Source organism: Trachemys scripta, chromosome 2 (assembly GCF_013100865.1).
Source record: "Trachemys scripta elegans isolate TJP31775 chromosome 2, CAS_Tse_1.0, whole genome shotgun sequence".
Taxonomy (NCBI): domain Eukaryota; kingdom Metazoa; phylum Chordata; order Testudines; family Emydidae; genus Trachemys; species Trachemys scripta.
In genome coordinates, this window is record NC_048299.1 from 40,092,670 (window position 1) to 40,115,180 (window position 22,511).

At 39.4% G+C, this 22,511-nt stretch overlaps 1 protein-coding gene across 1 annotated transcript in view; it reads left to right on the top strand.

Annotated features, from left to right (window-relative positions):
• Positions 1-22,511, top strand: part of ITGA8 (integrin subunit alpha 8) — a 178,810-nt gene that overhangs the window by 130,411 nt on the left and 25,888 nt on the right. Inside the window, exons 26-28 of the mRNA XM_034760366.1 lie at positions 3,175-3,300; positions 10,223-10,336; positions 21,967-22,068. Coding sequence (XP_034616257.1) covers positions 3,175-3,300; positions 10,223-10,336; positions 21,967-22,068 — 342 coding nt within the window. The remainder of the gene's footprint in view (positions 1-3,174; positions 3,301-10,222; positions 10,337-21,966; positions 22,069-22,511) is intronic.

The following is a 22,511-nucleotide window of genomic DNA, read 5'->3' on the forward strand; positions in this document are numbered from 1 at the left end:
AACCTCTCCACTGTGCTGAATTAATCTTGTCTTGTCTTGTGCAAATGTTTTTCTTATGTTTTTTTCTCCAAAAGGGCAGATTTAATCCATCAGTGTTTTTATATGCTCTTGGGGGGGGCAAAGTGGGGATGGGGGATTTTCTATTTCTGAGGCTTTTTTGTGGAGGGAAAACCCTTAGAATGGTATTAAATGTATGATCTGCTTACTTTCCCTCCTCTCCTTTATCTGACAGTTATTTCAGCCCAAGTATGTATTCCCCTCCCATGCTGCAAATCACCTTCCACATGTGACCTTGATGGCACTGGTCTCATGCAGAATGTGACATTAAATTCCAGCCATTCCATGGATCCCATTCTCAGAAACCTTTAATTTTTCCAGCAGTTTAGATGGATAGCTGTTAATGGGTTTTATCAAGTTCCCTATTTATAGTGAGGCTTCTACATGAACAGTGACTCTGGCAGGCAAATGACATTTATTTTTGAGGGCTCTAGGCATGCAAACACATCAGTGGAGGATGCAGACGTCTGCAACTATAAATGATTTTCTTTTGTGCAGCATCTTTTATACAGGTCACATTCCAAAACACTCCATGGAGTTAAATAACAAATCACAACAGAGGGTGTTGCATGGAAAGAAAAGGAGGAAAGCTATGTTTTCAAGCTGAGGTTTGACATGAGAGATGAAGAGCTGAGGAGGTAAAGAGGTATAGAAAGTTTTCTGTAGATGCCAGGAACTGCAGAGGAGGAGGTGTGTGGAGGGGCCCCGAAGGCCAAAACTAGACAAATGTAGGGAGCATCAAATGGCTTAGAGAAAGGTCTGGTCCATGAAATAGACAGGAGCAAGTGCATGGAAAGCTTTAGTAACAAAGGGCCAAACTCACCCCCCCTCTTGATTCCGGGGAAAACAATTTTATCTCCTTGTACTAACCTGGCCCCTTGGGCCACTGGAGAGATTCAGTCCCCAAGGTAGAACAGGAGCTGCTTCCACATCTATCCTTCCCAGGTGGTTCTGTCTGTCTAGCACAGCTTTAATCTCCAGCGAAAGCCATACAAACTGAGGCTGCAGTAGGGATGCATTGAATCAGGGTTTAGCCTAGCCATGTCTGTCCCATGCCAGCACTGCCAGCTTTTGGAGCTGGAGTTGCTGCCCGGGTATCTCCCCACAGTGCATAGATTGTGGTCAACTGGTGCTGCAAAAAATCCAGAAGACTTTTCACTCTGGAGAGAATCTTGCTATCTGAGAATTGCTTCCTGATGTGAAGAGGGAACTGCTGGAGGTGTTTGAGAAATGTAGTGTTGTGGATACATTTCTTAAACATGTGAGAGGGTGGGTTGTAGTACTCTGGAATAAGGAGAGCTGGAACCTCCACAAACTTTAAACCCTGTATAGAACATACACTACATTACTTATTTTTATATATTAGCCTTGTAATCTGTTCAATATATTTTGTCTTTGAGCATGGGTGCTGGGGGTAAAAAAACGTCCTGACTAAAATGTCATTGAAACTAGCACATTCCAGAAAATGGTTTGGTTTTGAAAAATTGGTATTTTTAGACAAAAAACACTTCATCAAAAATTTCCCAACCAGCTCTATTCATGACCTATCCAACCTTGGAATCCTTTGATTGGGATTCCAGCTACCAAACTGGTCACTCAACTATTCTAGTGGATAGAATACATGTATTTAATGTAAAATATGTGTACTCGAGATTAAGAACAAGTTTTCAGCTGAATCATGGAGACTAGCTTTAGATGTTTGCAATAACTGAAGGTCCCTGTTGCCAAAACCCTATACTTTGTGAAATATTCACAATTTTTTAATCTGGTATTTGACCAACTCTACATTTATATATAATCTGTAATCATATATTGATGTCTTCTTCCAAAGATAAGTTTTAAAGTTCATTACAGTGTATTCCTTTTAATCATTAAGGGGTCCTACATGTACTGATGAGAGAATCTTGGAAATAAATAACACCCATGTGTTTCCTCACAGAGAGAGATTTACTATCTGCTTAAATATTTCCTTATTGCAGAGAAAAAAATTAATTTAAGTAAAAGAATTTCACTTCTGATTAATGACTTTTTCAACAGTTAATTATACTATTCTTCCACTGTGTGGGATGTTAAGAAGTAAACTGTCCTGACCCTCATACATTAAATCAGACAAATGGTAGAAATATAGTACTATACAGGAATAGCTTATGGAAGGGGTTGTGTGTGTATTTATGTCTGTGTTTACCTTTTATACTAAAAAAAAATTCTGATAATTGCAAATACATTTTTTAGGAATTTGTTTAAAATAAATGCAGGTTTTGTGCTTCAGAGTTTAAATGCATACCAGCCTATAAATTCCTTTAATCTGAGACCTTTAAGGAATTGTTTTGGATGTATTTACATGAATTCCTTTTGAGGTCAGATCACAAACTTCATCATATATTTCACTGCAGTTTGACTTGATAAAACTGTGCTAAATTAGAGAATTTATCTCTCCTTCCTGAAAAATTAGGATCCCTTATGTTTCTCTGGAGGCTTCAGGAAAGACAAAGGAAGACGCTAAATGCCTTCTATATCATCTAAAGACAAAACTACCAACAATAAAAATAGACTTTGTCTCTGAGATTTCTGTCTCTTAAATTTTCTGTTTGCGAATATTCACTCAAAGTTTAAAGACAAATCAGTTGGAGTTTTTACTAAATTGGAGACTTTTTGTTATAATAATTAATCCTCCAGAAACAACCACCAAAGATGAGAATAGTAGAATGCAGTTCTTTTTGGATGCTGGTAAAACCTTAAATTCCTAGAGCCAGATTCTGATCTCTGTTAATGACTAGACTTCAGTGGGAGTGACTTTGAATTTACACTGTAACAGAGATCAGAATCTGGGCCCAAGAGTCTAACAAAAACAAGGACAGCAATGAAATTGGCTCCAGTAAAGAATGAGGATTGGAAAAAGAAATTATCTAGTGCAATGCATATTGCTGGACACCATCCTGCTGTGCTATTACAAATCAAGCTGCTAGTTGAAGGAAGTGGTATCGAGTCTCATGGTAGTGCCATTAAATTTAAAAAAAAAAAAAGTCAGTATAAAGTTCAAGTTCCCTGAGAAGGCAACATACCTGTTAGAGTAATTGTATGGTATATCATTACAGTTCACTCTCTTTATTTTTCCAGTTTGCTATTCCACAGGACACCCCGGAACTCACTGCTTTTTTGCATAACTCCACTATTCCTCACTATGTCGGGCGGAGGGATGTCACCATAGTAGAACCACAAAGGAAGAGCTACGCAAAAATACTGGTGAGCTTATTGAAATATATAGTGCTGGGACTATATGCACAACTATACAATGTGACTGTTGGTTTTGTCGTATTCTCTTTACAGACTTTTAATTTCCTACTGTTCTAAGTGACAAGTAAATGATGGAGCAACTGATTTTTAAATCTCTTGTCTTAACTATGTATTGTATACCGCACCATTTATTTTCATGATGCTTTACAGAAAAATTATGACAGATCCTTTACGCAAGGATCTTACAGTCTAAGGACCCAGTACTGCAGTTGGGTCCACGCATGCAGACCTCTCTACCGATGCATTGCCTCAAGTGGCCTCTGTGCAGGCTCAAGGATTGCACACACACGCCTCCATCCACTTCACTCAGGTCTTTCACCAGATCATGGCCTAAAATAATGAAACATAGTAACACTTTTAAAATCTATGCATATATTTTGTTAATGGGGCTTTAACATTTTCATAACATTCTTAAACTCAACTACTGAAATACACCAAAAATAACAGTTCTGTCCCCTAACTATTGTCAAGTACAAATATTCATTCAATAAATACTCAAGACATTCTCTGGCTTCAAGAAATGTCAAGTGTTTTGTTCTTTAAAGTATCACAAGCCATCAAAATAGTTCCGGTATAATTTACTAGTTTTTTAGTTTTCATGGGTAAATATCTAACCAATCAGAAATGCAGGGTCTGTAAAATGTTGGCAACAGCAAAGACCTCTCAGCCAGTGTGGCAAAATAGCTCTGAATACCAGTCTCAAAGCCTTCTGGGACATGAACATCTGGATGATAACATGCTGTCAGTCTGGTTTTTGTTGTTCATACATTGAGTACTCCATGTTTTAGAGCATTTAAGCATCACAATTACCAGTTCCTTTTGCCTGGAGGCAATATTTCTAAATCGGTGACCCTGAGGCCAAAAGCTAGAATTCTTGTGGCCATCATTTCCATTTATTTTTATTAACTCCAGCCCGAGTTTCTTTCCTGCTGTCCAGTCTCCTGTTAAACGGTTCACTGTCAGCATATGTTTGAGCTCCTCGCTATCACCAGAATTTGTCACAGTCAGGAAAAAAAGAACTCCACAGGCTTAAGCTCTGCTTGTAAAGTAACAAAAAAAAAAAAAAAAGTCTTTACATTATGTATGAAAATGGAATTTGACTATTTTTTAAATGGGGGGAGCCCAAATCTGAAATTAATTAATGATTTATTTTAATTAAAAATAGAATCACGGAAGTACTGATTTCATATACCTATGGTTGTTGTTTCCTGCATAATTCTTCCATCACCAGAAAGACCAACGTCACACTTTGGAAATAATTCTGAGTCTAGCAAGACTGCAAAAATACCTAGCCTTTGGAAGACATACCATTCAGTACCACAAAACTTTTAATCCACTTCTCAGTAATGCTTTAACTATCAGTTATATTCCTCTGTAACTAGTCTCATAGACTTTAAGTTCAGAAGGGACCATCATGCTCTTCTAGTCTGACCTCCTGCACAACGCAGGCCACAGAATCTCACCCATCCACAAATCCCTGACCTATGTCTGAGCTATTGAAGTCCTCAACTTGTGGTTTAAAGACTTCAAGGTGCAGAGAATCCTCCAGCAAATGACCCGTGCGCCATGCTGCAGGGGAAGGCGAAAAACTCCCAGGGCCTCTGCCAATCTGCCCTGGAGGAAAATTCCTTCCCGACCCCAAATATGGCGATCAGCTAAACGCTGAGCATGTGACCAAGACTCACCAGCCAGACACCCAGGAAAGATTTCTCTGTAGTAACTCAGATCCCACCCTCTCTAGTGTTCCATCACAGACCATTGGGCATATTTACTGCTAATAGTCAAAGATCAATTAATTGTCGTCATACCATCCCTTCCATAAACTTATCAAGCTTAGTGTTGAAGCCAGATATGTCTTTTGCCTCCACTGCTCCCCTTGGAAGGCTATTCCAGAACTTCACTCCTCGGATAGTTAGAAACCTTCGTCTAATTTCAAGTTTAAACTTCCTGATGGCCAGTTTATATCCATTTGTTCTTGTGTCCACATTGGTACTGAGCTTAAATAATTCCTCTCCCTCCCTGGTATTTATCCTTCTGATATATTTATAGAGTTTAGTTCTTTTAGTTAGACTAAACAAGCCAAGCTCTTTGAGTCTCCTTTCATAAGACAGGTTTTCCATTCCTCGGATCATCCTCGTAGGCCTTCTTTGTATCTGTTCCAGTTTGAATTCATCCTTCTTAAGCATGGGAGACCAGAACTGCACACAATATTCCAGATGACGTCTCACCAGTGCCTTGTATAACGGTACTAACACCTCCATATCTCTACTGGAAATACCTCGCCTGATGCATCCCAAGACCGCATTAGCTTTTTTCACAGCCATATCACATTGGCGGCTCATAGTCATCCTGTGATCAACCAATATTCCGAGGTCCTTCTCCTCCTCTGTTACTTCCAAGTGATGCATCCCAGTTTATAACAAAAATTCTTGTTATTAATCCCTAAATACATGACCTTGCACTTTTCACTATTAAATTTCATCCTATTACTATTGCTCTAGTTTACAAGGTCATCCAGATCTTCCTGTAGGATATCCCAGTCCCTCTCTGTATTGGCAATGTCTCCCAGCTTTGTGTCATCTGCAAACTTTATTAGCACATTCCCACTTTTTGTGCCACGGTAAATAATAAAAAGATTAAATAAGATTGGTCCCAAAACCGATCCCTGAGGAACTCCACTAGTAACCTCATTCCAGCCTGACAGTTCACCTTTCAGTATGACCCGCTGTAGTCTCCTCTTTAACCAGTTCCTTATCCACCTTTCAATTTTCATATTGATCCCCATCTTTTCCAATTTAGCTAATAATTCCCCATGTGGAACCATATCAAATGCCTTACTGAAATCAAGGTAAATTAGATCCACTGCATTTCCTTTGTCTAAAAAATCTGTTACCTTCTCAAAGAAGGAGATCAAGTTGGTTTGGCACAATGTACCTTTTGTAAAACCATGTTGTATTTTGTCCCAATTACCATTGACCTCAATGTCCTTAACTTCTTTCTCCTTCAAATTTTTCCAAGACCTTGCATACTACAGATGTCAAACTAACAGGCCTGTAGTTACCCGGGTCACTTTTTTCCCCTTTCTTTAAAAATAGGAACTATGTTAGCAATTCTCCAGTCATACGGTACAACCCCTGAGTTTACAGATTCATTAAAAATTCTTGCTAATGGACTTGCAATTTCATGTGCCAGTTCCTTTAATATTCTTGGATGAAGATTATCTGGCCCCCCGATTTTAGTGCCATTAAGCTGTTCGAGTTTGTTTTCTACCTCAGATGTGGTAATATCTACCTCCATATCCTCATTCCCATTTGTCATCCTACCATTATCCCTAAGCTCCTCATTAGCCTCATTAAAGACTGAGGCAAAGTATTTGTTTAGATATTGGGCCATGCCTAAATTATCCTTAACCTCCACTCCACTCTCAGTGTTTAGCAGTCCCACTTCTTCTTTCTTTGTTTTCTTCTTATTTATATGGCTATATAGAACCTTTTACTATTGGTTTTAATTCCCTTTGCAAGATCCAACTGTACATGGCTTTTGGCCTTTCTCACTTTATCCCTACATGTTCTGACCTCAATAAGGTAGCTTTCCTTGCTGATCCCTCCCATCTTCCACTCCTTGTAACTAACAAAACAATACATTGGCTTGCTTTTCTAGCCTAAAAACACACCACATGACCTTGCATACTTTCTGCTTTTTCTTAATCGCCTCTCTGAGATGCTTGCTCATCCAGCTTGATCTACAACTCCTGTTTATGAGTTTTTTTCCGTTTTTGGGATGCAGGCTCTGATAGTTTCTGCAACCTTGACTTGAAGTAAATCCAGGCTTCCTCCACCTTTAGATCCTCAAGTTCTTCAGTCCAATCCACTTCCCTAACTAATTTCCTTAATTTTTTAAAGTTAGCCCTTTTGAAATCAAAAACCTTAGTCACAGATCTATTTTTGTTTATCCTTCCATTTAGTTTGAACTGAATTAGCTCATGATCACTCGAACCAAGGTTGTCCCCTACAACCATTTCTTCTATGAGGTCCTCACTACTCACCAAAACCAAATCTAAAATGGCATAGTCTCTTATGTTGCCAGCATAGAAATAACTTAAGCAAACTGTGAATGGTTAACAAAATTTATAAGTATGTACAGTATTTGCATCTTATTATGTACTTTAAAATAATAAGAACCAGAGGTTTTTCAGCAGCTTAATCCAGACAGACAATATTAGATTGATTTCACAGAAACCTAGGATTTCCCAATCTGGATCAGACTAGCAGTCCAACTAGTCCAGAATTCTGTCTCTCACAATGGCATTAGCCAGATGCTTAGGAAGGTGGCATATGTGGCAGGCATATGTAAAGTATGGAGATGTTTGGTAGTCTCTCACTAATCATGTGGTGTGTTTTTTAGGCTAGAAAAGCAAGCCAATGTATTGTTTTGTTAGTTGATGCTGGTTTTTGCCATTAGCCCATTTGACTGAGTACTATGTTTAGGACCGGTTAAATACTTTCCATGAATATTGTTTTTGCTGACAAATGGGATTTTTAATTAAATTTAAAATATTCATGGAAAGTATCTGTTTTCCACGGTAAATTTTGACTGTTTATCTGAATATCAAACACTTTTTGGATGAAGACTGAAAATTTTTAATTTTCAGCCCAAAAATGTGTTTGGTTTTCAGTTTTTGATGAAAAGTCAATTTTTTACGGGGGGGGGAGAAGCATTTTACAACTAGCTCAGGAGTCGGCAACGTTTGGCACGCGGCTCGCCAGGGTAAGCACCCTGGCGGGCCGGGCCAGTTTATTTACCTGCTGACGCGGCAGGTTCGGCCGATCGCAGCCCCCACTGGCCACGGTTTGCCGTCCCGGGACAATGGGGGCGGCGGGAAGCTGCGGCCAGCACATCCCTCGCCCGCGCTGCTTCCCGCCGCCCCCATTGGCCCGGGATGGCGAACCGTAGCCAGTGCGGGCCGCGATTGGCCGAACCTGCTGCATCAGCAGGTAAATAAACTGGCCCGGCCCGCCAGGGTACTTACCCTGGCGAGCCACGTGCCAAACGTTGGCGACCCCTCAACTAGCTGTAATCCTGTCCTGTCTGTTCTGTTTGCTAAACATTTGGTTTCTTTCCTTTTTACCTCTCATGGTTTCAGGATACTGAAGACTATAAAGGACTAACTACATTACTAAGAAAAATAGGAATGTGTGCTCAGGTCTTCAACTTTCAGTCAAAATCACGCTTTTTGCATAGTAATGATTTATTTTTGTTAATGTGTTTTTGTCCTCTGTAATTAAAAATGAAAAAGAAAACAGATGAAAGGTTAAATAAAGCTGTTTAGAGAATAGGAAGAATTAAATATGTATATCCTCTACAAAAGGTACTGTAAACAAGCCTTATAGCATAAGTCTCTTCTGAGGATGTGGAAAGTAAAGAGGAAGCACATAACCTCTACTTAAGATGTAATGAGAGAGAGAGTTATGGAGAATATTGTTATACTGCTTATACTGGTGTAGCACTATAGCTAGGCATGACTCTTTCTAGAATATGTTCAGACATAATAAAATATATTAGCACCCTATTCATGAATGTAGTTATCCAGTTATATCAGACTATGGTCTCTGAAAGAGGATGTTCTTATAGAAAGTACATTATAGCACTAGTGAAGTGCTGTGTCTTTGCTTCAAGACAATCAAAACCACTTGGCATCACCATTGTGAGTAAAGTATGTAGCAGCGAGGGGCAAATTGGATTATAAAGAAAATGGACTAATCAAAATAGCAGCCTTTCCCCTGAACTGAGTCCCTACCTTTTAGGGTACATCTGCAAAGCATTTTGGACCCATCCTCCTCCCTAGGCTTCAGAGCCTGAGCTCTAGCCTAAGCCACAACTTCACAGTGCTGTCTATACAGCTATTTTTAGAGTGCTAGTGCAAGCCCTGCTAGCACAAGTCTGTCAACCCAGGCTGGAAAGCTTGCTCCAAAATGCTGTGTAGACCTATCCTTAGGTTTAGATCTATTTGGATAAATGCCCCAAACACTCTCTCTGACCTCCAACAGACCCTTGGCTTTTAGTTCCCTCTCCCTGTGAGCTGCCTTCCATTCCATTTGCCCAATACATCTCTATCCTGTTCTGTGATTTCCCCAATAGATCCCCTTCTCCAACTCTTCGTCCTTGTCTGTGAGTTCCAACCAGCTCCTTACCTTGGCTGGTAACATTTCCATTCCAGACTGCAGCAGGTCTATAGTCTTGACTAGGGTCAGCTGGCTGTTGTATTCAATTGTGTGTTTTCTGGTCTTTCCCCATCCAGGATCACTGCTCACCAGGAAAGCTTCATAGAATATAAGGTTCAAATAGAGTAGCTAATGAAGCTCAGCAAACATGCTGGCTTTACAATATAAATTTCATCAGGAAAATTAGGAGTGTCAGAGAAGGAGGGGAAGTTTTGAGAGTGTAAATATGGAGTTTGGGAGTCAGAGAAGAGACAAGGAACTGGCTGGAGGGATGGAAAGGGAAAAGAGAAATAAACAAGATTTTTGTTACACAGTTGGACTTTTTAAGAATTCTTCAAACCAGACTGGTGAATGCTATTAGCTTTGTCATCACTAACATATGTAAAGGATTGTATTCATAGGTAACTTAGAAGAAGCTCCATTGTGGTTATTCATTTCTCACAAAGGCACTTCAGATATTTTCTGTTGTACATTTGTATTAGATTACATATCATGCATCTTCAAGAATTTAATACATTAAGAAACAGTTTATTTTTTTTTCAATTTAAAGCAGTTGAGTGTAATTAATTCTGTGTTTAACTAAATGTGTGTATTCTCACATTAGCCTTGTTACAAAAGCATTGTTATAATTTCATTTTTCTTTTATACAGAACTGTACAAACGTGAAGTGTTTAATAATCTCGTGTACAGTGGGACAACTAGAAAGAGGAAAGAGCGCAACACTAAAAATCAGATCTCGGTTATGGGTCCAAACTTTCCTACAGGTAATGTAAATTTGTGAAACTATTTTTACACAGAAAAAAGCCAATTTTATTTGTCTGTTTATTTAAAGATATAATTATGATCTTAACTTGTGAATCTTATTGTCATCACTTTGTTTTGGGGTAAATCTCTCTGCTTCATGCTCATATCACACACATACTGCTAATTTCTCCCTCCTCTGAGTCCATTTCAATTTTACTTCGCCAGTTTTTACTGCATATTCCATGTTGATCTTGATCCCCATCTTACCTTGACTTTCCATAGTATATCTGCTCATAGGTTTATGTTGATCTTCCCAGATGAATAATCTATCAGTTTGTTGACATACCTGTGGCTTTATTTTATAACTGGTATTAATTCTCTGTGATGATATGTTTCTCCATTTTCTTGGTGCTCATATGTCTCAGAGCCATATAGCTGATGATGAATGCTCTGTATGCAGTTTAAAATTAGAAGTTATCCATTCTCCTGTCAGTATTGTCATGGTTTAGGTGTTAGACCCACATGTTACATTTACATGCAGAGCTGAATTGTAGCGTTTAGCCATAACTGTGAGTATAGGGGACAGTGCAGAACTCTCAGAGAGATTGATCCTTAGGATGCAAATCCCCTCTGTCAACACGTCACCCTACCTCAGAGGGAGTGTGCACACACTGCATTAGTTTTTGACATGGTGCAATGTATTCTCTTCTCTGCAACAGGCCAGGCGAATGAACTAGTGCACAGAGTCAGAAGTTGAGAGAAGCCATGGCCCTGCCTTCTCCCTGCTTCTCCCATCCCCTTTGGGGTGACTGATACTCGGAGGGAGCGGTCCCCCAAAGGAGCATCCCTACCCTGTGCATGCGATGTGGACCTGAGGGGAAAGCTAGAGTCAGGCACAATCCACGATAATTGATGCTATGCCTCAACTGTGGAAGCAGAACAGAGTCTTCTCCACAATGGCAGAAATAACAAGTCTTATCCACAATTAACTTCTCCAGTAGAGTTATGGAGCTGTGCTGGCATTTTCTAAGATGTCTTTTACAGGTTCTCCTCTTGAAGGTGTGTTTCAGTATTCTAGAATTATGCACAAACTATTCAACTTTGACCATTATAATCTAAAGCAGAAGAAAATATTGGCTTCTCTTTGAACATCCAACTAAACCCCTGTAAGTCCTATATGCAAATCTGAAATGCAATAGAAACCTGTGACTTTCCAAACATGTGTCCATACAGTACTAGTATCAGTTATTTGTTTTTCTTGGAGACTACATAAAAGGGTTGGTGCATGAGGGATCAGCTGAAAAATCTGAGTAACCTATCAGCACTGCAGACTTGGATAAATATCTGCCACAGTTGGATGTACTGGGAAAATTTATAATTCATGTTTTGCTGCTGTTAAGGGACAACTCCAGACCCTCTCATGAGGCCAGTTGATGCATTATCCCCTCCTTCTGCATGGACATTTAACCTGGATCCCTGCCCCCCTTCAACTTGGAATGCAGAAATAGAAAGATCATTCCTCAGCATCCCTCCTTTGTTCACAATGGGTATGGAAACAGGAATGCCTAGTGGACCTAAGATCAGCAGAAAGAGAGGAGGAAAATATCCCAGTGAGGACAGAAGTTTGAAAAGCCTCAGAGTTAACCTCCCCTTTCTTCCATCACCAGAAGTGAATAAGAGAAGATCCTGTCAACATGTTCTTTCCTCTGGCCTCCATGAAGGAACTAGAGAGCAGATAGGAGGGTATTCAGCCAAATTTAAACAAGTCCAATACCTAATAGTCCTGGGTTCAAAATCAATAATGAGCCAAATGCACATAACTCTGCACATCCTTACCCCTCGACATTTTAGTGGTCAGCAGTGAGCATTTAAAGATCTAAACATAAGGAAATTTTGCCTGTCAACACCTAAGTTCAGGTTCTGTGTTTCTTCTGCCACAGTTAATGGCACCACTGACGCCTAAAACAGAGCCGTGAGCTGCATGTCTTACTTTCCTCTGGGGATAGTGATGTCAGCCCAATTCAGTAACGAAGGACCTAGTTTGAAATGATTTTTTTTATTTGTAAGTACACTTGCCTTCTCCTAACGATTTGGGATCCTAACCATTTTTTATCTCTGTTTTTCAGTTTCCATAATTCAAATAAGGTGCTTGTAAAAAGGTTCATATTTTGCAAACACAAACAAATCAGTTCATAAGGAGGGATTAAGGGCCCTCATTTTGGATTTGTTTAGTGAATCATTTATTAGTGATGAGCAAACATTGAAAGCTTTGGTTCAGATAAAACCCCAAAAGTTTGGTTGCTTCTCTCAACTATCTTAACCTCCTGAATCTGGAAGACTGGGCTGGAGATCTTGTGAGAACAGACTCCCTCACCAGATTTACAGTGCTTCCTGCTCATGTTGCCCAGAAAATACCATTAAAACCATTTTTCTTGATGTATATGGACATTTCTGTTTCCAGAACATGGAAGTGCAGAGCCAGAAGAAGATGGATATAATGCGAAAGTTACACAGGTTTTTTTTTTTTTTTTTTTTTTACCTCAGAAAATATCCCATTTGATTTTTGGGCACTAGATTGGTTTTACTCCTTATTATGTTCAACTCAATCAGTTCACCCATCCATAATATTTACTAGGAACCTACCTGTCTAGCTAATGTTCTTAACGTGAGCCTATCACCACAGCACCTGAGCACTGCAGAGCCCAAGTATTCAACCACATAGTTTTTCCTCCCTCTTTATCCAGAAGCAATCTAGAAGTTAGTTACCTCACTACAAACAGCACATCTGGCATTCTGGACTCAACTGAAAACTAACAAAGAAACACACCTACCAAAACAAACATCCCACTGCACACACTTCTCCCCCAGGGAGAGAATCAGAGAAGAAACAACTTGTGATGGATGTTAGTCACGTTACTTAATGCACTACTGGAAAGTACTCAGGTACTACAGTAATGAACGTGATATAAGAACTTGAATAGAACAAAGCCTCTGGATTTGTTATTCTGCAGCTGAAATTCAACCATTTCCTCAAGGGCCAAATCTTGATTTCGTGAACACAGCAAAGGGCTTTAACTGCAACAAGAGTCAATGGTTGGAAGTTAAAGCCTAAGACATACGGCACACATTTTAAAATGAGAGTGATTAGCAATTGAAACAATCTACTAAGGAATTGGTGGATTTTCCATCTCTTGAATTCTTCAGATCCAGACTGAATGTCTTTCTAGAGGATAAGCTTTAGTCAAACCCAAGTTATTGGGCTCATACAGAGGTAAGTGGATGAAATTCTATGGCCTGTTTTATACAGGAAGTGAGACTTGATGATCTGATGATAACTTCTAGTCTTAAAACCTATGAAAGCCAAAATAAAGGTGCACATTTTACAAATTGCCCTGGAAAAGGGAAAGCCAACGTGTTGATAAAGTACCATAGAGTATTAAAGGTAAAGAAAATGTGCATTACCTCCTCCATAAGATGCAGTGTGAAACCATGCTGGGCCACCTATATAGGAATGCTGAATACACTCCCAATGGAGATCCTTACCCGTCGGAGTTGAGCAATCTCTTATATCCATTAGGATGGAGCAGACTATGCTTTCCCCCTACGCTGGCCAGCTCCACAAACAGTTGCAAAGGAACAGTTGGAGCCATGACCCTGCATCCTTTCTGCCTGCTTTTTGGACAGGAAGCAGGAGTGAGACATCCCTGTTTTCCAGAGTGCAGCGATTGCTGTTGTATGCAAGAGCCACTTACAGGCCTTTTGCTCACTCCTCTGTCCATACATAGCCATGCTTCCAACCTAGACTTTGTATGGCCTGTGAGAGCTTTAGCTGTTTTACCTGTGTCCTTATGAACCATTTCTGCTTCTTCTACCTCTCCCCCAAGATAACTTACAAGCCTTAGAAAGGCTCACAAAGATTCTCTTAAAGGAGCCTCTTCTGATTAAAAACAAACATTGTCCTGAGAGAGTTGTTGCATCTAGTACTTCGCCTCATGTCTAAGAAGCTGCCAGAAAAAGATACTCCCCCCCCCCCCTTGCATCCACCCTTACCTACAGGGGAAATAAAAAGGAACTAGCATGAGAGAATGCAGGTTGCCACTCTCCCTCTCCCCTTAAAACCGTTCCCTTTTCCAGAGCCCCTTTTACAATTAACAGCGATACAGGCACAGCCATAAAAGACTACAACCCATAATTAATTTCCTAAAAAGGACATCATGTGCTGTGGAAAAGCCTGTAAATGTCCAATTCCCAAGACGGTCCCACAAGTAAATAAAAATATACCCAAAACATTGCAGCTTGGAACATATTATCTAGGCTAAAATCTAAGAACTAGCCTCCAATGAATCTTTAGGATTAAACTATAGACCGAGGGAATCGGTATGGTCTCTGGAGCTATTTCTAAACAAGAAACAGCGTACCAGGGTAAAGCTGAACTCCACAGTCATTGTTCTATATTAGTAGGTACAGTATATTCTTTGTACAGATCATGACCTCCTCATTTATAATACAGCACAATGTGTAACTTGTGTGTTAAAATGTTGTTGTTTCTGCTTTTTTGTACATGTAACTCTATAAATTTAATTGTACAATTAGTACAAAGGTGCAGAGGTAATATTAACACACAGCAGTCCTATGCTGTATTGTAATATACATGAAGAGGAGATGATCTGCAGAAAGAATTGTTTGTACTTACTAATACAGAAAAGTTTATATTTATAGCACAGTCAGCTATGTCACTGTATACATTATTTTCCCCTCCGTTATACTAGTACAATCCTGATGAGAATTTGATCCAATGTGATTCATGCTAGGCTTAACAATTCACATTTCCTTTCAAAGAATGTACAAATCTGATTGTATATTTTGTCATCCTTGGCATTCAGTCATATATAATCTCTCTTTTTTCCCATGTGGTTTAATTGACAATTGCTGACCTTTTTGCCTCATGGCAGTTGTCATCTGTCGCCTTAAAATCAAAACGTTTATCACAAATTGCAGTTTTAAGAAGTGCAATAATTAGACATGTTTGAGTAAACAAAGCAGCTCTGAGTGTCCTAACTAGCCAACAAAGATAGCGAAAGATGTTGTTCAGAGGCCAAGTAGAAGCAGAGCTATTTCTGGCTTTATTTCAAAGCTTGGATGTAAATAAGAACCGCCACATAAGCTAACTAATGGATTCAGACTTGCTGAGCCAGCAAATCATTAAATGCCTGATTAATGAAAAAAATGACCTTACATGGTCATGTTACACTGTGTTCCATTAGGGCTCTATCATTTCTTTAATTTATAGTAAAGATGTTTATCTAATAGTTTTCATTATTCAACCCATGGTGGCTGAAATGCCGGTCATGGCAAGTTGCGGTACTAAGCCAAACCCTTAGAGGGAATCCATGGAGATCTTGCCTAATGTTCTTTGACCTTTGTTTAATGGGTAAATTTTAATGTAGTGTGTGTGAACTGGGCAATGAAACAGCTGCTCTGAAAATGTATCCCTAAGTGGTGAATTTGTACCATTTTTCTGATTTGTAACACCCTTCCAGCCTGCAGGCTCTTCTGCCAGTTATTCACCAGCACGGCAGGGAGCAGAGCACAGCTCTTTCTTTACTGTTTAAATCTGTGTTAAAAGTGCCTGAAAATTATTAATAAATTTCCTCCCAAGCACTCACAGGGCCTGAAGAGTTCCATGTAGGAATGGAACTGGCTATGTAGTAGGTAGTGGAACAATGCCTAGAGAATATGCATGATTCCACAGAAAGGTTTTTGTTTTCCCTTCCTTGGTCCTTACATAAATCCACACGTTTGGATTTGGCTATGCCTGTCTGCATGGACTGCAGTAACTAGAAAAGAAAAGAAAAAATCACATCTTGGTGTGAGCACCCACATGTGTGCAGAATGGCTTTGTCACTTGGGAGAAGGATTCTGTCCCTGCTTGACCCCCTTCAACTCCACTCAGAAAGCCTAGCTCTCTATGCAGAGGAGGGGATTTGGGCCTAAGAGAGGCCTGCATGTAATTATCCAACACATTATTCTGCAACCAAGCCAAGTTCCCTAAGAATAGACTGGCAGAGTCTGGCAACCTGCACAGTAACTTTACGTGCAAGGAAAGCCATGAAAAATCAGATGGGAGAGGTCTTATTGACCTTGCAGGTCATATAGGGAGTTTATGTAGCTGATTTTGATTCAAGAACTAACAGACATAAGTTTATTGTGTTCCTCTAGCAGCACCAACATAATGACATAGAAGTCAGGGGTCAAGGGATTTTGCTTTCCTATCTTGAGTTTTAAGGAATCTTTATTAATTTGAAAATAAAATAAGTAAAAGAAAAAAAATGAGTGGCTGAAAATATTGGGATGGGGAGTGATTCATGGAGGGGAATGAAGGTTTGATGAGGAAAATCCCACCACTGGGTTATGTTGGGGATGGAGTTTTGTTGGGGCATTGCTACTGATTTTGATTTTATTGTATTATTTAAAATAATGTCAAAGGTGCCCAGAGCAGCAGATGGGAGTCTTATTATATGTTATAAATCTTAAGAAACAAATGCATAATATAAATCAATTATCCTTAAAACCTATATTTTAAAAATTCTATGAAACCCTGGCAAAATTGCTGTCTTTTATTTCAATTCAAAATATTCCCTTTAAATGAATGAAAAATGCACAAAACGTCCAATACAAGGGGTCAAATGGGTCAAGGTAAGTGGGTGTGTTGTTTTCTGCAGGAATATGCGTGCCTGTCATAAACAACAGGTACTTCATGATAATCATAAATTCACTACTTTTAAAATGTAATATCACAGTAATTTGTTGCATAATTCTTATTACCTGCATTTATTTAGAGTCACTATTTCTTGGCAGTTGTTCTGTTCCTAGGTGGTGTGAGTAATGAAGAGAAAGTTAACGAATTCCCAAAACACATATTTAAATGGTAACAGTAAATTGCTCGCTCTCTTCAAAGTATGCCAGACGCCAGTGGAAATGAAGGGGAACATGTTGGAATGAGGCAGGACGAGCATTGTTAAACCAGCACTGTCAGAAAACATGATTTCATTATACAGCAAGCTTCAGTTCTGTGGGGAGAGCTCCATTTCAGCACAAGGCCTACAATAAGGAAAATACATAACCATCCAGTCCTCCACTGAGAGAGGTGTCAGTGTACTGTACCTGAAAGGAGAAGACATCTCAGAAATAATAAGCATTCCTCAAGGCCGCAGTGGCGGTCAGTGGCACTCTGGAACTCATTGACCTGTAGTGGTGCTCCACCCCGCAAAAAGAGACCACTTACCAGATTCACCTTTCTTGTCCAATCGGCTAAACTTGCTTCTTGCCTTCTCACTCTCCCCCCAATATCACGACCTGCAGGCCTGATCTAATGTTTGTCCTGTACTTTACTCTGCACTCAGACTAAAGTGCACTCGGACTGTAGAGCACCCATTTCAAAGGCTTCCAAAGCCTCATGCTCTTTACAGATTACTCCTGTGTTTGTCTGGACAGTAAGTAGGGAAGTACTGCACTGCACGCTTATTGGACGCACTTTCCGTTGATTCCAGATACTCTTATGTTTCGCAGTTGTTAAAGCAAAGGATCTAGTTTACCAAAGAGTGTGTGAGGCGGATGTAGCAGCAACAAACACTCCCAAGGGGGTGTGCCTGAGCAAGCCGAAGCATGGCCATGATCTGCTCTAGATCTCCCTTGCCCCCAGAGCACTGGCAAGCAGTTGTAGTGCTGAGCTGGGGGAGTACATGCTGTACTTATTCCACAGCTGTTGGAACCTCCACTGGCAAGTGTGTGTGAAGGCATTCTGCCTGGTGTGTCTTTAGACACTGCCACTTATGCAGTGCATGACTTCTTTCCCCAGGCTCTTAGAGCCACAACTGAACCCTTCACTTGTATTTCCAACCACAGGTCTCACTGCTTCCAGTAAACTCTGAATATTTAAGCATGAGAGACTTGACATGATTCTGTTGTGGGGAAAAATTTGTTCCTCAAGAATTAGTTGTGAATTATAAATAGGACTGAATAAGAGGGAAACAGACAGCTTCCAGTATCTACTAGGTGTTTGGACAACTAAAAGGCTTCAGTCTGCAGTTGTTCCTAACCAGCTATGTTTTATTAGTACCCTTTAGCACAAACAAATTGTCCTGTGGATATATAGATTACACATAGAGGCTTTTACATTCTTAGTTGCTATTAAGTGATAAAGATTAAGGTGCAAAGCATTTCCTGGAGCTTATTGACTGGCCGAGAGGATTTGATGGCCCAAGGAACAGCCTAGGTTTATTAATCCCCAGGAAGTGCCCTACACTGAATATAAGCTGAAAATGAAATAAACCATACACAGTAGGTGAAAGGATTTATTTTTTATGGGTGATGCGTTTCTGTACAGGGCATTTGAAGAGAGTTAATGCCCTGTACTGTACACTAGCCAATCAGATTGTGTGAATTATCTCTCTACAGCCTGTTCATTTCATAATGTAACATATCCTGTCATCTTCACTGCAGAGTTCATTTATAAATCCCATGTAGAATCCTACTCCAACATGAACAGTTGAATTCATAAACCATTTTTTCAGGCAGCAGGAGTTATAAATTTCCTAACAAGAACAGGAGTTTTGCGGATACAGACTAACACGGCTGCTACTCTGAAACCTGTCAAAAATTTCCTAACATGTATCATAGTAAACCACAGTAAAATATATCAGCAGAAATGAGAAATGCCCAAGTATTTATGTGACTTTGTCTAAGAATTAGAATGTTGTCAACTTAGTTTTGAGGAATGGAACAAACTTTAAAAGAAGAAAATAATCTGCGACCGAGATAAAGAACAAGATGCCTGCTCTGAAGACTGTCTTACACAATTTAAATGCCATGAAATCTATATAAAACATCATTCTTATTAGGCAACTTCCTGTCTTAAGTGACTGCCCCAAACTAGTTATCTCTAGTAAGTGCCAATCTAGTCCTTCTTTACAGTATTAGAAGACCACCTATGCTGAGGAGCTGATTTGTCTGTCCCTTCGTGGTCACTTAAGACAGACTTCTCTCTACTGCTCATTCCGAACATTGGCCTAAAGGAGCAATTTAATATGTTGTGATATTAAACATTCCACTGCTATCAATATGTTAAAACAGCTAAGTAATGGCACAGCCAAATGAATTCCATAAGGCAATAAGTATGTTGGTTTCATGTCACCAGTAAATATTCTGACATATTTGACAAGCAAACTGTGTTAAAAAGGGAGAGGGAGACATTTTCAGAAGTATGTGTGCTAACAAAGCTGCCCAACTTTGTGTGTGCTCCACGCTCAAGCAAAAGATCCAGGTTCCGTGCATGCAGAGGTATGTGTGCACAAAAATCCTTCCCACATAACGAGCAAGAAAATAGCTAACAGAAGATAATTGGAGTCTTCTGTTCCTTTTGCTCTGGAAAGCAGCTGAAAACGGAGTAAACATCCTTGAACTGAAAAGGGTAAGAAAGTTAATGCCACAGGAAATCCCATAGAAAACCAACACCTTGCACATGAGAGAGAACAAAAACTAGCTAATTGAAAACTGAGTCTTGTGAAAGAAACAAAGCTCCAAAATGTGCCCTGGATGGACAGAAAGAAAAAGGACTTTCTATATCCTCTCCTGGGAAAGGACAGTGAGGGTTCAGAATAAAAATTAAACACAAGTACAATTAATGGAAGAAAATGAAATATAATAACTGTATTATGGGATAGAAAGGATTTCAGGATAATCCAGGACTATGATGTATAAGATACAGAATGAGATCACAAAGAGTGTCAGAAAATGGGGAGTATTGTGTTTCTTTTTAAAGTGGGTTATTAAATAAAACTATGAATTGAAAAGAACAGAACTGGCTTTCTTTACTTCTCAGCTAACTCTAGAGAGTGCGGAAAGTTCATAAGTGTTTGAGGGAATGAGGGGCTAAAAGAAAGTGAGCTTTGGATTGTATCAGGTAACAATTATACTTGGCTCATGTTACTACGGTAATTCAGACTCCATGCCAGTTCATTCCTTGGCCACTCAACATAGTCTGCAAGCAGCTGGTGCCAAATTTTAGGGTAGCTTTGGTTACGAGGTCCCCATTTTTATATAAATCAACAGTACACACTCATCTGGAATACTGTGTTAAGTTCGCTCACTCCTCCATCTCAGAAAGATTATAACAGAATTTGCAGCATAGGCAGCACGAATGATGAGGGGGCATGGAAAACCTCTCTTACAAAGAAAGAATAAAAAGATTAGGATTGTTTATCTGAGAGAAGAGACAAATGAGAGGGGACACAGTAAAAGGAAACAAAAAATAAACGATAAAGAGAAGATTGATCTGGAACCTCTGCTCTCATGAACAAGAACATTCACTGAAACTGAAAGGTGGCAGATTCAGACTGATGATAACTGAATTGCTTTCTCACACAAAGCATGATTAGCCTGTGGATCTCATTGTCATAATATATCTTTAAAGCCAAAAGCTCTTAACAGGATTCAGAAAGGGATTGAACTATAGTTATGGAAAACAAGAATACCCAGAGCTATAATAGTAGATGCTTTTAAAAAAAAGTCAAGGGTTTTCTAAGGGATATAAACTTTCCTGCTTCAGGGCTTACGCCAATCTCTGACTAATGGGGCTTAGCAGGAAACTTTTGCATGGGACAGGTTATCCCCTAACTGCCTACAGCAAGTCTTGCACTTTCCCCTGAGAGATCTAGTGGGAGACTCACTGACAGGATATTGGATGAGACAGACCCTTGTTTGAGCCCATGTAGGCAATTCATATATTCCTTTGACCTTTAGGAAATGGGCTGAAACCATTTCATCTAAAAGTTCCAGAATGAACTTCAGCTGGTAACAGTTTTTTGTTGCTTCTGACCTGAACCAGATTAAAAACCATGGTATCCAATAAAGACAGACCATCTCTAAATTAAAGAATCTTAATTAAAGGAGGGATGCATTTTGAATAGTAAAGGTCAAGCAGCATGTCTGGGGTTTTCTGTAGTGAGCAAAGGAAAGACCAAGTAAAACTGCTATTGATGGGACTTATATAGTGCTACATGATCATTCTGCATTCCTATTGCAATTGCTGATGGACTTTAAAAATACAAATAGTTTTGTTTATATTTTTTTGAATCAGTTTTATGTTAAAAGTACCAAAATGGGTAAATTAAGCTAAGCATGCTTATTTCTATAGTCTTGGACTGTCATTCTTCATTGAGATGGTATGGCCAATTCATATTAGATCAGCAAGGAATCCTAACTCCTTCCTGACAGTTTGAAAACAGGTCTGGAAATCTGAAGATGCACAGAGCTTTTTCTGAGATTGGAGATTAAAGGCTACATTTCAGAACTAAACATAACATGTGCACTCACAAAACCCCATCTTTGCCCTGACAAATCTTCTATTGCACTGGTAAATATGTGCACTTTTTGCAGGTGCATCCCTCATCACCTCCTTTGAAATGCATGCAGTATTTAGGTTTTCAGCTTCACACTTCAATTGTTGTTGTCTTTGTATTGTGGTATCACCTGTAGGCCCCAGTACCATTGGGTACAACGAAGAGCTTACAGTCAAAATATGTGATGTCTGTCTTTGTATAAATTTTCAAAATTAAATGTATTCCTTGTAAATCTTTTTTTGTATTTCCAGAGAAATAATTACCAGTATACCCTTTCTTCCAATGTGTCCTTTGAAGTTAAGAAGATGCCATATAAAGTGCAGCCAGCAAAACACCCTGAGGGAAGCATAGCAGTAAGTATCACAGAAAATATGTTAAGATTTAAGCACATGAATTACTTTGGTCATCCTGATCACAGTGAAGGTTTTCTATATGTATGGAAAAGCAAAACCAGTATTTCCTATGTTTCCGGTGTGAGTTCCTTGAATACTTTTACAATGAAACTTCCTTATTGCTCATCTGTACATGAAGCTGATATGACAATGAACTCCATTTTAAATGAATAACTGTTCTTTAACAAATTGTAGCATTGTGCATTGCTTTAACTTCAATGCTGTTAGACTTTTCGTGCAGAAAAATCTTTGTACCATCAAACCCAACTCTAATTACCTCTGTAACTTCTTACTGTGGGCAAACAATCTGAAGGGAAAACCTTGTGCAACTTTCACCATCTTGTCTCTGTTATGTTCATTGTTTTTAAACATGTTACTGGTCTCCTCCCAATCAGCAGCATGCC